At 39.9% G+C, this 13,738-nt stretch overlaps 1 protein-coding gene across 11 annotated transcripts in view; it reads left to right on the top strand.

Annotated features, from left to right (window-relative positions):
* Positions 1 to 13,738, top strand: part of SPAST (spastin) — a 48,256-nt gene that overhangs the window by 13,262 nt on the left and 21,256 nt on the right. For 8 of the 11 annotated variants that reach the window (XR_004971890.1, XR_004971889.1, XR_004971891.1 and 5 more), the window contains exons 4-9: positions 4,012 to 4,107; positions 6,179 to 6,366; positions 7,179 to 7,312; positions 7,596 to 7,689; positions 9,938 to 10,012; positions 11,114 to 11,185. Coding sequence is in view for 8 of the 11 variants with exons in the window: in XM_036334943.1 (XP_036190836.1) it covers positions 4,012 to 4,107; positions 6,179 to 6,366; positions 7,179 to 7,312; positions 7,596 to 7,689; positions 9,938 to 10,012; positions 11,114 to 11,185 (659 nt within the window). In the remaining 3 variants the exon portion in view is untranslated. The remainder of the gene's footprint in view (positions 1 to 4,011; positions 4,108 to 6,178; positions 6,367 to 7,178; positions 7,313 to 7,595; positions 7,690 to 9,937; positions 10,013 to 11,113; positions 11,186 to 13,738) is intronic. The other 3 variants (XM_036334945.1, XM_036334942.1, XM_036334941.1) reach the window with 1 other exon arrangement.

The raw sequence follows: 13,738 nt of genomic DNA, 5'->3' as shown, positions 1-13,738 counted from the left end.
GTATGGTGATTTGAACAGAATTATCATTGAGAAAAATCAGATGACCTACCTGTTAACTAACAAGAACAACAAAAACCCCAGCTCTGAGGTATATTCTATCAGCCAGTTCTAGGATACAAAAGCTGTGCAGTACTTTGTGCTTTGTGCAAAAAGAGTAGCTGCTATTTAACCTGTCCCAAAAGCATGTGTGGTATACCATAAACCAAGCATGATGCCTACTTGTCTAACCATAGAAATGGAAGTTTAGAAAAAGAAAAAAAAAAAAAAAGAAATGGAAGTTTAGGAGAGTTAGTATATATGTGGTATATTTGTGCATGTATTCATTGACTTTCTAGTATTGAAGAAAATAATCAGTTATGATAACTTGGAATGTTTCAACAATATTAATGTAAAAATTGAGCCCCTGTTGTGACTGACGCATAGGGTAGGTACTTTATGTATATATGTATATACTCAGTGAATTCATGCACCAGTGGGGTCCCTCAGCCTGGCCTGTGTGATCAGGCTGAAACCAGCTCTCCCACATTCCCTGTGGGGTCTCGGATTGCAAGAGGGTGCAAGCCAGGCTAAGGGACCCCACCGGTGCACGTTGGAGGAATGTGGGAGGTTGACCAGCCGGGGAGGGACCTCAGGAGCGCTCCAGGACATGTCCGGCCAGTCTCGCTCACCCATCAGCCGGGCCCCAGCAGCAAGCTAACCTAACAGTTGGAGCATCTGCCCCCTGGTGGTCAGTGCACGTCATAGCAACTGGTTTACCAGTCGACTGCCCCCTGGCGGTTAGTGCATGTCATAGTGAGTGGTTGAGCAGCCTTATTATATCATTAGCATATTATGCTTTGATTGGTTGAGCGGACGACTGGACACTTAGTATATTAGGCTTTTATTATATAGGATTTTATTTAATCCTTGAGACCATCAGAAAACTGAAGCTAAAGCAAGTTAATGCTAGTAAGTGGTAGAGCAGGATGTTTGTCAACTAGCAGTATTGATTGACTTGAATGGGGAAAAAGAGTGCAGCAGTGATGTAGGGTGGCAAGGAATTTCAAACTGCTACCCTCTTAAGCTTCAGGTGCTAGGTAGGCCTAGACCTAGATCATGAGAGAAAATTTGTTGTTATTTGAAGTAGGGATAGAATTGAAATAATCCTTTTATATTTTAGGTTAATTTTTAAAATAGGTGATACAGGCACATGCCACAAAAGTTTAAGTATAAAAATCAATCATCCCATAATATTCTCCAACCACTCCTTTCCCTTCCCCAGGGGCAGCTGCTGTCACCAGTTTCTCTGTATCCTTTTTTTTTTTTTAATATATTTTATTGATTTTTTTACAGAGAGGAAGGGAGAGGGATAGAGAGTGAGAAACATCAATCGGCTGCCTCCTGCACACCGCCAACTGGGGATGTGCCCACAACCAAGGTACATGCCCTTGACTGGAATCGAACCTGGGACCTTTCAGTCCGTAGGCCGACGCTCCATCCACTGGGCCAAACCAGTTTGGCTCTCTGTATCCTTTTTATTGATTTTATAAAGAGGAAGGAGAGGAATAGAGAGCTAGAAACTCTATGAGAAACATCGATCAGCTGCCACCTGTACGCCCCCTACTGGGGATTGAGCCTACAACCAAGGTTCATGCCCTTGAGCAGAATCGAACCAGGGACCTTCAGTCTGAGGGCTGACGCTCTATGCACTGAGCCAAACTGGTTCAGGTTCTCTGCATCCTTTTTAGAGATAATCTTTGTGTATAGTACTAATTCTCCCCTTACGGTTTTGTTTTCTGTAGTTTCAGTTAACTGCAGTCAACTGCAATCTAAAAATATTAAATGGAAAATTCCAGAAAGAAACAGTGTATAATTAAATTGCATGCTGTTCTGAAAAGCATGATGAAATCTCAAGTCTTCTCACTCTGTCCCTTTGTAAATCACCCCTTTGTCCAGCACATCCACACTGTATTTGCTACTTGCCTATTAGTCACTTAGTAGCCGTCTCAGTGATCAGATCAGTTTTTAGAGAGAGACAACATTCATATAACTTTTATTACAGTATATTGTAATTGTTCCATTTTGTTAGTTATTGCTGCTAATCTGTTACTGTGCCTAATTTGTAAGTTAAACTTTATTATAGGTGTGTTTGTATAGGAAAATCCATAGTGTATGTAGGGTTCGGTACTATCCATGCTTTCAGGGATCCACTGGGGGTCTTGGAATGTATCCCCTGCAGATAAAGGGAGACTACTGATACAAGTGTGCACAAATAAATGGTAAGGTATTGAACACATAGTTCTGAAGCATGCTTTAGCCATTCTGCTTTATTGCCTTTATCTTTTGCTTGACATGTGTTAAGGTAGTTGAATATGGCATTTTTTAGACACTCCTTGTAGTTTCCTTTTGTGTCATTTTAAGTACCGTTCTTTTCTGAAATGTCCTTTCTTTTTATCTTTTCAAATCCTAGCCAACTCACAGCTCACTTTTTCTGGAAAGCCTTTTTAATGTTCTCTTTCTTTTATGCTATACAATCTCTTTTTTTAAAAAAAATTTGTGTTGTAAGTTGCCAATTATCCTATCTAATAAAGAGGGGAATATGCTAATTGACCCTCACACTGTTGCAAAGATGGCAGTGCCCACAGCCAATAAAGAGGGAATATGCTAATTGACTGCCCTGCCCTCAAAGATGGCGGCACCTACAGCCAGTAAGGAGGAAATATCTAATTGACTGCCCCGCCCTCAAAGATGGCAGCACCCACAGCCACAAGATGGCAGCGCCCAGTCCCCTCAGCCCCACCAGGAGAGGCAGGCGCGCATCAAGGCCCGGCCTGCCCCTAGGCTGGCCCAGCCGCTCCATGTGCATGCCTCCAGAGACCCCCAGTCCCCTCAGCCCCCCAGCTGTCCAGGGCCAGCCCGAGGCACAGGCAAGCCCGAGGCTCAGGTAACCAGGGCCGGCCAAGGCTTGCGCTGCCGGCAGTGGCAGCAGCAGAGGTGTGATGGGGCGTCGCCTTCCCCTGATCACCAAGTCGCCTCCCGCCTCTGAGGGCTCCCGGATTGTGAGATGGGGCAGGCTGGGCTGAGGGACCCCTTCCAGTGCATGAGTTTTCATGCACTGGGCCTCTAGTCTATAATAATAAAAGTGTGATATGCTAATTAGACCGGACAGCCAAACATCATTCCTGACTTCGGGACGAAGCTGCTGCAGCGGGGGCCGAGGCAGAGGCGGTTAGGGATGATCAGGCAGGCAGGCGAGCAGTTAGGGCAATCAGGCAGGCAGGCGAGTGGTTAGGGGCGATCAGGCAGGCAGAGTGGTTAGGGGCAATCAGGCAGACAGAGTGGTTAGGGGTGATCAGGCAGGCAGGCGAGCAGTTAGGGGTGATCAGGCAGGCAGGCAGAGTGGTTAGGGGTGATCAGGCAGGCAGGCGAGCAGTTAGGGATGATCAGGCAAGCAGGCGAGTGGTTAGGAGCCAATGAGCCTAAACTGGCAGTCGTTAGGGGCGATCAGGCAGGCAGGCGAGCAGTTAGAAGCCATCGGGCCTAAACTGGCAGTCGGACATCCCCTGAGGGGTCCCAGATTGCAAGAAGTTGCAGGAACCTGGGCTGAGGAACCTCCCTCTCTTGCATGAATTTTGTGCACCGGGCCTCTAGTATTTAATAAATATATGGATGGTATAAACCATATTCATTTATTTATCTCCATGCTGCTCTTTCTACCCAATGACTTGGACATACTAGATTTTCAGAAAATATTTGCTGGTGATAATAGTGATATGGAACTGCCTCAGGTTACCAAACCTGAATAAGGCATATTTTTAACATAGCCATTCATTTGTTAATTTCTGATGCTATTTTAATGTCTGAGTTTTTACTAATTATATTTTTAGGAGAATTTTATAAAAATGCAAGACCCTTCATCATGTAATAATCTTGTAACACTTTTAACTCATTTTTCATTTTCACATGTATCATTATGTTCATTATGTATTTTTTATTTTTGTTTATTCTTTCTTACCCCCCTCTGTTGCATAGAGAAGCTGCAACCAGTTTTGCAATTTTCCAAATCACAAACAGACGTCTATAATGACAGTACTAACTTGACATGCCGTAATGGACAGCTCCAGTCAGGTGGGTTTAGGTTAACTAACATGTAAAATAATAAAGTTTGCATGCAAAGTAAAGTCCCACTTAACCTGATAATGTTGATTTGATTTTATAGTGGTAGTTTTGATTGTGTTTTGTTTGCACAGGGCTATGTTGAAAATACAGTATCCCTATCATTCATATTATATAAACATGTAACAAATAAGATATAGCCATTATCAATGTGCTTTTTTGCAACCTCTAATTTTTGAAATTATAAAATACAAAGACTCATTTTTCTAAGTTTAAATTATTCTTTTGTTTCTATTGTATTTTTAGCTTTTGTAGTTTTTTCCATGGGTAGCTAAACCAGGTTTTTATGAAGAGGTGTTTTCGTAAGATAAATTTTTATTTTTCTTATAAATCAGTTTTCATGTATGCTATACATGAATGTTTTATCATAATACCTGCTAGAAAAATTTGAAGCTGAATTCACAAAGTGAGGAGAAACACTGGAGTACTATTTTTTATTATGGGTTAAATTTGTTTTTCATGAACTTTCAGGTATGAACTCTTACAGAACATTAAATGCTTTTTAAATTTTGTTTTGGTGGGAAGAATCTTCCTTTCCTAGGTTCTCTGACTTCTTGGTTAGTTTTATTGGTGACTTATTCAACATTAGTTTCATGTCCGGAGCTTAAATTTTATTGATGTAAATATTGCTTTGTTTAAATTGTAGTAAATTTTTTTAAAAAAGGAAGAAACACCCTTAGTCCAGACTGTAAGACCACTGCCTTCTTTATTCATATGTAATACAAAACTTACAAGATTTCAATAGAGAAAAGTTAGTGTAAGTGGATTTCTATAGGTGAAAGAGACAGTTGGTCATTAACGAAATCTTTCCCTGTGGTTTCAGTGATCCCTTAGATTTTTCACTTAGGTTTGATTTCCAGTTCAGAGCTCTGCATCAGTAGCTATATTTCTCTTCTCATTTCTTCCTGTACCTGACTTAAAATAACATTTCAAGTAGAGATAAATATTTTATCTGTTTCTCTTAGCACTGCTGTGAAACGCTGACATTTTCATAAGGAACTTTTTGAAAAGAAAGAAATGTAAGAATTTACCACAATAAATAGTTAAGCTTCCAAAGTACAGATTTGAGATCCTAATAATCCTACCAGGATAAACGGCAAAAATTTCCTAGCCTTAAAAAGCTTATATGCATTCCCGTTGTTGTCTAGAGTCTCTTTACTTCATTCCACGTGCATGGTCCCCTTATATTTTTCTGCCAAGCAAAATTTTTATTTATTTCTTAAATAAATTTTATATATATATATATAAATGTTGATTTTAGAGAAGAAGGGAGAGAAAGATAGAAACATCAATGATGAGAGAGAATCATTGATTGGCTGCCTCCTGCACGTTCCCTACTGGGGTTCAAGCCCACAACCTGGGCATGTGCCCTTGATCAGAATTGAACCTGAGACCCTTCAGTCTGCAGTTTGATGCTCTATCCACTGAGCCAAACCAGCTAGGGCTGGTTGATTTTTTTTTTTTAATATTTTTTGCCCCAGCTGGTTTGGCTCAGTGGATAGAGCTTCGGCCTGCAGACTAAAGTGTCCCAGGTTCGATTCCAGCCAAGGGCACATGCCCAGGTTGCGGGCTCGATCCCCAGTGTGGGGCATGCAGGAGGCAACCAATCAATGATTCTCTCTCATCATTGACATTTCTATCTCTCTATCCCTTTCCCTTCCACTCTGAAAGCAATAAAAATATTTAATAAACAAATAAATGTTTTTTATTGGTTTTTGGAGAGGGAGAGAGATGGAAATATCAGTGATTAGAGAGAATCGTTGAATTGCTGCCTCCTGCAGGCCCCACTCTGGAGATCGAGCCCACAACCTGAGTATATGTGGTCTGACTGGGAATCAAACTGTGACCTCTCAGCTGGCCCCATTGCTTGATTCTTGTTTGTGACCTGACCCGGGATTGAGCCTGCAACCTTTGCATATGGGTATTACGCTCTAACCAACTGAGCTACTTAGTTTTTATTATTACTTTTATAATGTTAAACCAAAATTTTCTAACCATAGCGATTTTACTATTTCCTTAATAGAAAGTGGAGCAGTTCCAAAAAGAAAAGATCCCTTAACACACCCTAGTAATTCGCTGCCTCGTTCAAAGACAGTTATGAAAGCTGGATCCACAGGTCTTTCAGGCCACCACAGAGCACCCAGTTGCAGTGGCTTATCCATGGTTTCTGGAGTGAGACAGGGCCCTGGTCCTGCAACTGCCACTCATAAGGTATTTGGAGATAGAATTGCAAATAGAAAAATTTCAACATGATGTGCTTGCTTCAGTTTATTACAAGTACTTTATGATACCTTAAAGCAGTGGTTCTCAACCTTCCTAATGCCACGACCCTTTAATACAGTTCCTCATGTTGTGGTGACCCCCAATTTCATTGTTACAAATTGAACATAATTAAAGCATAGTGATTAATCGCAAAACAATATGTAATTATATATGTGTTTTCCGATGGTCTTAGGCAACCCCTGTTAAAGGGTCGTTCGACCCCCAAAGGGGTCGCGACCCACAGGTTGAGAACCGCTACCTTAAAGGATTGATAAGTTTCCATAAAATTGAATATAATTTTTCTTTAAAAAAAAAATCAGGGCAACTTGCTGTTAAAAAGCATATCTTATTTTACCTCCTTTTGATCCTAATTAGGCTTTATTTATAGTTAGTTTGCTTATCCAGTTTTATATAATGCTATGTAGTTCATTTTAATTTCGTTATTCTTTTAATTATTTAAACCTATATAAATGTTTTGTAACATTAAACATACATACAGTTCTAACAAGGATCAAAATTACATGATTGCATTGATATAGAGCCTTTTTACCTTTCAGTAACTAAATCTCTGGATAAAATCCTGAATTAACCTACTGCATGCCAAATGTATTTCTTTAGTGAATACCATTGGAGTAAATATACATTTAAAAAAATTTTATATTTCTTATATTTTTGAATATCTGTGAACTTTAAAGTTAATTCACTTGTGAAAAGTGTAAATGTTAGGTTGTATTTTCACGTTACAACTTGTGTCCTTTAAGAGTACACCAAAAACAAATCGAACAAATAAACCTTCAACCCCTACAACTGCTGCTCGTAAAAAGAAAGACTTGAAGAATTTTAGGAACGTGGACAGTAACCTCGCTAACCTTATAATGAATGAAATTGTAGACAAGTAAGTTTTGCCATCTGAACTATTTTGTTTTACAGTTTCTATTTTTGAATCTTATTTATAAAATGTATCATGAGTGAAATAGTTAAATACTTGTCTAATTTACATATTTAGTTCTTATAATGGTTTTTAATTATACGGTACATGTAGAAAATGATTGTTTTACTGATTACCTATAGTTTTCACAGTTAACATAAAATGACCATGTTTCATAGACCATAAACTGTATTTTATAATAACTGAAGCATATTTCTATTGTGGAGATAATTGAAATTCTGTTTCTTAGTGGAACGGCTGTTAAATTTGATGATGTAGCTGGTCAAGAATTAGCAAAACAAGCATTACAAGAAATTGTCATTCTTCCTTCTCTGAGGCCTGAGGTAAGGGTTATATATTATTATTTTCTGTAACATCATCTATTACTGAATCTGCAGTAGCATTAAAGAAATGTTTGAGCTATGCTAGAATGATTAATTCATATCACAGTAGATATTTTTAGGGCAGGGAAATGATTATGTATGATACTGTAATAGTGGATTACATGATACAAACAGTGAACCCTAATGTAAACTATGGACTTTAGTTAATAATAATATATCAATATTGGTTCATTACTTAAAATAAGTGTACCACACTAATGCAAGATGTTAATAATGGGAGAAATGGGAGGTTAGGAGTTACACGGGAACTCTGTACTTTTCCATTCAATTTTCTGTAAGCCTAAAACCTCTAAAAATATATATAATTTTTTATTTTTATTTATTTATTTTTATTTTTTTTTAATTTTTTTTTTTTAAATATATTTTTTATTGATTTTTTACAGAGAGGAAGGGAGAGAGATAGAGAGTTAGAAACATCGATGAGAGAGAAACATCGATCAGCTGCCTCCTGCACATCTCCCACTGGGGATGTGCCCGCAACCAAGGTACATGCCCTTGACCGGAATCGAACCTGGGACCCCTCAGTCCGCAGGCCGACGCTCTATCCACTGAGCCAACCGGTTTCGGCTATATAATTTTTTTAAAAAGTTGAGTATCACCCACTTCAAATGCTTCAACACCTTGCCTGGCTAGGATGGTTCATATTGGTTGAGCATCATTCCATGTACAAAGAGGTTGCTGGTTCGATTGCTGGTCAGGGCACATTCCCCAGTTGACAGCTGGATCCTCAGTAGGGAATGTGTAGGAGTCAGCTGACAGTGTTTCTCTCTCATCAATGTTTCTATCTCTCTCTCTCTCTCTCTCTCTCTCTCTCTCTCTCTCTCTCTCGAATTAATAAAAACATATTTTGGGGGGGGGGGTTCATACACCTTCACTATTAATTGAAGTGTTATCAGCCTGGTGATTCACCATTGACTCTTGCTAAACGCAATGTCCCTGAGTCTGGAGACTCTGGTTTAATTTCTCTAGAATAAAACTTCTACCTGCTTTGGTTATGGAAGAGGAATACTTGCCTAAGTGCTGTTGGTGGGGCTGGGGAAAGGCTTACAGGAACATATGTTCAGTTCTTCATACAAACTTTTAATCATTTCTGTTTTGGGCTGCCTACCTTACTGATGCTTTCTCTGGTACCTGATGCCTCCACTTCCTGAGCTTTTCCAGGGTTTTTTGTTCATACCAGAGGCCCAGTGCATGAAATTCATGCACTGGGGGGAGGCGGTCCCTCAGGCAGGCCTGCACCCTCTCGCAGTCTGGGACCTCTCTCTCCTTACCGCCCGCCTCCTTGCTGCTCCTTAGCGCTGCCCTGGAGGCAGGAGAGGCTCCCACCACCGCCGCTGCGCTCGCCAGCCATGAGCCCGGCTTCTGGCTGAGTGGCACTCCCCCTGTAGGAGCGCACTGACCACCATGGGGCAGCAGGGAGCCCTCGGGGGATGTCTGACTAAAGGCTTAGGCCCCCAAGGGATTGGGTCTAAACCGTTAGTTGGACATTCTTAGTGCTGCCACGGAGGTGCGAGAGGCTCCTGCCACCACCTCTGCGCTGGCCAGCCATGAGCCAGCTTCTGGCTGAGTGACACTCCCCATATGGAAGTGCACTGACCACCAGGTGGCAGCTCCTGCATTGAGCGTCTGCCCCCTGGTGGTCAGTGCGCATCATAACAACCTGTCATTCTGCCAGTCATTCGATTTGCATATTAGGCTTTTATTATATGGGATCAACTTGCTCCTTGTATCTAGCTATCCCTCCACAAGCAGGCACTTAGATTTTAGCTCCCTCAGCTCTGCTAAATAACTTACCACACGTTATCAATTTTCCATCTACTAACATTTGTTGTGTCCTGTGTTGTCTCCTTTCCTATTCCTTCTATTCTTTTTCTTTTGAAGATTTTTATCTTTTTACTCATTTGCTATTATTTTGGTGAGATTTCTAAAGGAAGTAAAGAAGCATACCTATGTTCAATAATATGGCTTGTTCAACAAGTTGGCTTTCATTTTGATCAATGAGGATTTGGTTTTATTTTGTTTTCTTCTGTTTTTAATAATTATACTAGTTTATTGTGTTCTCTTTAGAGCTCTGGGCATCTCTGTTTTGGAGGATGCTACTAAAAATAGTCCTTTTTAGATGACAAATAATTTTTAAAATGCCTGGAAAAAGTATCTTCAGAATCATAATTGTGTGTATATGTTTAAGTTGTTTACAGGGCTTAGAGCTCCTGCCAGAGGATTGTTACTCTTTGGTCCACCTGGAAATGGGAAAACAATGCTGGTAAGAATTCTTTTTAAATTTGAATGTTCTATTAAGATATTAGGGCTAATAATTTTGAAAAATTTTACATTGTCCCTGAATCTATTATGATTTTTTAAAAATTTATCTTTATTATTGGAAGTATTATAAATGTCACCTGAGTCTACTATTTATGACTTGCTTTTTTAAAAATATATTTTTATTGATTTCAGAGAAGAAGGGAGAGGGAGAGACAGATAAGAACATCAGTGATGAGAGGGAATCATTGATTGACTGCCTCCTGCACAGGGGATCAAGCCTGCAACTCGGGCATGTGTCCTTGGCCGGAATTGAACCCAGGATCCTTCGGTCCACAGGCCGATGCTGTATCCACTGAGCCAAACCGGCTAGGGCTATGTCTTGCTTTTTGTTAAAATATACTTTTCTAAATTTTTAAACTAGTTTTCAATGACAAAATAGATGGAAAACCATACATATTATCTTCAGTAATATGTTTGGGCAAATTAAATTTAATAGTGTAGTTTTTATTATTTTCCCAATTTAAATAACATTTTTACCTTAGAAGAGCTTACTATATTGAGCATCTTCCTAATCCTTGATTTTTTTTATCTTAACAGCTTTATTTAAATAATTAACATGATATAAACTTTTTTCCTTTTTTTTAATTGAAGTATAATTAACACACAACAGATTTTTTTTTTCCTAATTACCTTTTGCCAAAAGTTACTAGGATGTGGATACCTCTTTCTTCTGCATAGCTAGGTATTCTAGAGGGAAAAAGTAAATAAGGAAAGAGTAACTTTTTTCTTAGCTGTTTATCTTTCTCTAGTTATCTTTCTATAACTAGGAAGAGAATAACACCCCCTTTATTTTTTTTATTTTTTACCTCTCCCTATCTGTTTTCCCTTAGGAAAAGAAGGGAGTGGAAAGAAGCACAGCCCTTCATAGATTTTTTTGCTCATTGCTGAGAAGGGAACACATTGCCATATACTAGTACTAGGGACTGTTTCATGCCTTATATTTTTAGAAATTCTTTTCTTGTACTTAAGTTGATCAGATGTATTTACCATTTTAAAGCAAGTTATGGAACTAATATAATATTTGCCCTTGTGATTTTTAAAGGCTAAAGCAGTAGCTGCAGAATCTAATGCAACCTTCTTTAATATAAGTGCTGCAAGCTTAACTTCAAAATATGTGAGTATTTTTTCCAGTATTTTCATGTTTTAAGTTACTGTCTAAATGTTAATGTTAAATGTAAATGGTAATACCATACACCAAAATACTTGTCTGTGAGTTTTATACCTATTATTCAGAGATGATGAATATCACTCTTCATAGTAGAAAATCATGTACATTTTATTAAATTCTTTTAAAATTAGAATTGTTGTTAAATACTAGGGCTGTGTAACAAAGTACCATAAACTGGTTGACTTAAACAACAGAAATTTATTGTCTTACAGTTTTGGAGGCTAAAAATCCAAGATCAGATATTGGCAGGGTTCTCAATTGTGTAAAGTAATTAAAAGTAACTATAAAACAATACCTCTTTTCCTGGTTACATTTTGTTTCCTATGTGAAATTCTGTTAGTAAAATTGTTATTAATGTTGGTTTATCCACCTTATAAACACTGTCTTGGAAGCTGGAAGAATGGGATTCCAATCTAGCTTTTACATTCAGAGCAGGCCTTAAAGTATCACTTCAGGCCTTACTTCATTCATAAAGTGTTAATGTCATAACAGGTGATCTCTCAGCCTGCACCCTTGAAGCTCTGAGCCTCGGTTTCTCTTGTAAAATGGGGACAGTAACGTCACATACTTGATAGAGGGGCCTGACAAATGAGGAGTGAGTGGGAGCAGTCAGCCCTTGCCGGCACAGGGAATCACTCAGCAGAACTATAGCTGCCATTTTCAGTGCATCTTCACACCTTGGGATTAGTGGAGGAGGAAGTGGATTGGAACCCATGGCCACCGAGTGCTCAGACCTTTGTTACTCAGGAAACGCAATCCTTCACAGTGATGTTTGGAAAACAAACACCAGGATGAGTAGAGTCTGGCCAATTTTTGCCTTGTTAAAAAACAACAACTTCCCCCCTGCCCCTCCCCCCCCCCAAAAAAACACACAAAACAAAACTATTTCTAGAGCAAGAAAGAATAAAAGTGTGTATCATTTAGGTAACTTTGGGCCAAAAAAAAAAAGGCAGTGCCATTAATTAAAGCATTAATTATTTCACCTTAACAAGATCTTGGAACAGGAATTCCCAAACTTCCCTTGGTGACTCGATAGTGTGTGAAAAGCCTGGTGCTGTCAATACCTCCACTGTCATCTTTCAAGAGTTGACCTTGTCTCCCCTCAGTGGCAACGAGGCTGCTGGGTGCCAAGTATCACACCTTCCACCACAGCATCCCAAGCAGGAAGGAATTTCCCCTCATTCTCTTCCCCCTTAACAAATGGAAACTTTGCCAGAGAGACTTCCCATAGGTCTTATTAGCCAGAACCGGATCACATGACACCCCAACACCAATTGCTAGCAAAGGAGAATAGCTTACACAGCTGGACCCCAAAATTCAGGCTTCTGTTCAAGGAAGAAGCCTGGCCCGCAGGGGAGCCCTGGAGAACCTCGGAGACCCTACATCTGAGAACAGGACAAGAATATTTGTTTTGATAATTCCAATCTGGGGCCAGATCTTTTTTCTTTTTCTTCTTAATGAAATTTTCAATAAAAAGAATAGATGCCACCTAGGACAGGATAGTTTTTACAGATTACCCCAAATCTCATGATCCTTTTGTTAGATGCTTTGGTGAATAAAGTGGTTTTAGTATGGTTTCTTAAGAGGTGTACATAGACCTCCTGGACTACCTAGAAATATTTTGATACTAATTGATAGTGATATTGTGAGAATAAGTTTTCAAGATGTTCTTAATAGAGCAAGTTTTGTTCAGTAGAGCACTTTCTAATTTACCTGCTTTTATATAAATACTAGTAGCCCATCACGCAATATCGCGCGCAGTAAGCCGCCCACCGCTTCTGCGGGAGCAGGTGGGAACCGCAGCACGCCGCAGAGATCCGTGCTGCTTCCACGGGAGGCGGAAGCGAGCCGCCAGCGCCCATGGGAGCCAGAAAGGAGCCAGGCCACTTCCGCGGGAGCCGGGAGGCGGGAGGGAACCGCGCTGCTTCCCTGTGAGGTGGGCCCACCATCTCCTCTCTGGGCCTGTGTTCGGCCACGGAGGCTGCGGGCCGGCCCCCCATCCCTGTCCATGTCTGCTCCGGTTCCAGGAGGCCCGCCTGAGCCAGGGCACCCTGTCTCTGTCTCCGTCTCCGCTCTGGGCCTCACCTGCACATGCAACCTCCTCCTGTCAGGTCGTGACCCGTTACGGCGTCCTGGCCTATTTTGCATATTTCCTCTTTATATGTATAGATAGATACATGGCCTGCAATCTAGGGTTAAAGGAATATGTACAGCATCGTTCTCTCCTCTCTTACTTTTTCTTCCCTCTTGTTTTACCTTTGACTAAAAGCTATTTCATTCTCAAGTTTTAGGAATGCAGTTTCAAGCAAAACATATATTTTATTTTTATAGTACTTACCAGACTGTATTAAATAATAAATAAATGACCTATTTTGTAAAATTATAAGGGATATTTCAGTAAACTCCGGTACCCTCTTCCCAATTCCTTAAACCAAATCTTTGGTTATTGTAAAGAAAGGAAATTAAATTCCTAGGTTCTAGACTTTCAATCATGAAACT

The sequence above is a fragment of the Myotis myotis genome, unplaced genomic scaffold (assembly GCF_014108235.1).
Source record: "Myotis myotis isolate mMyoMyo1 unplaced genomic scaffold, mMyoMyo1.p scaffold_m19_p_14, whole genome shotgun sequence".
Lineage (NCBI taxonomy): Eukaryota > Metazoa > Chordata > Mammalia > Chiroptera > Vespertilionidae > Myotis > Myotis myotis.
This window is presented reverse-complemented; position numbering and strand designations above follow the sequence as displayed.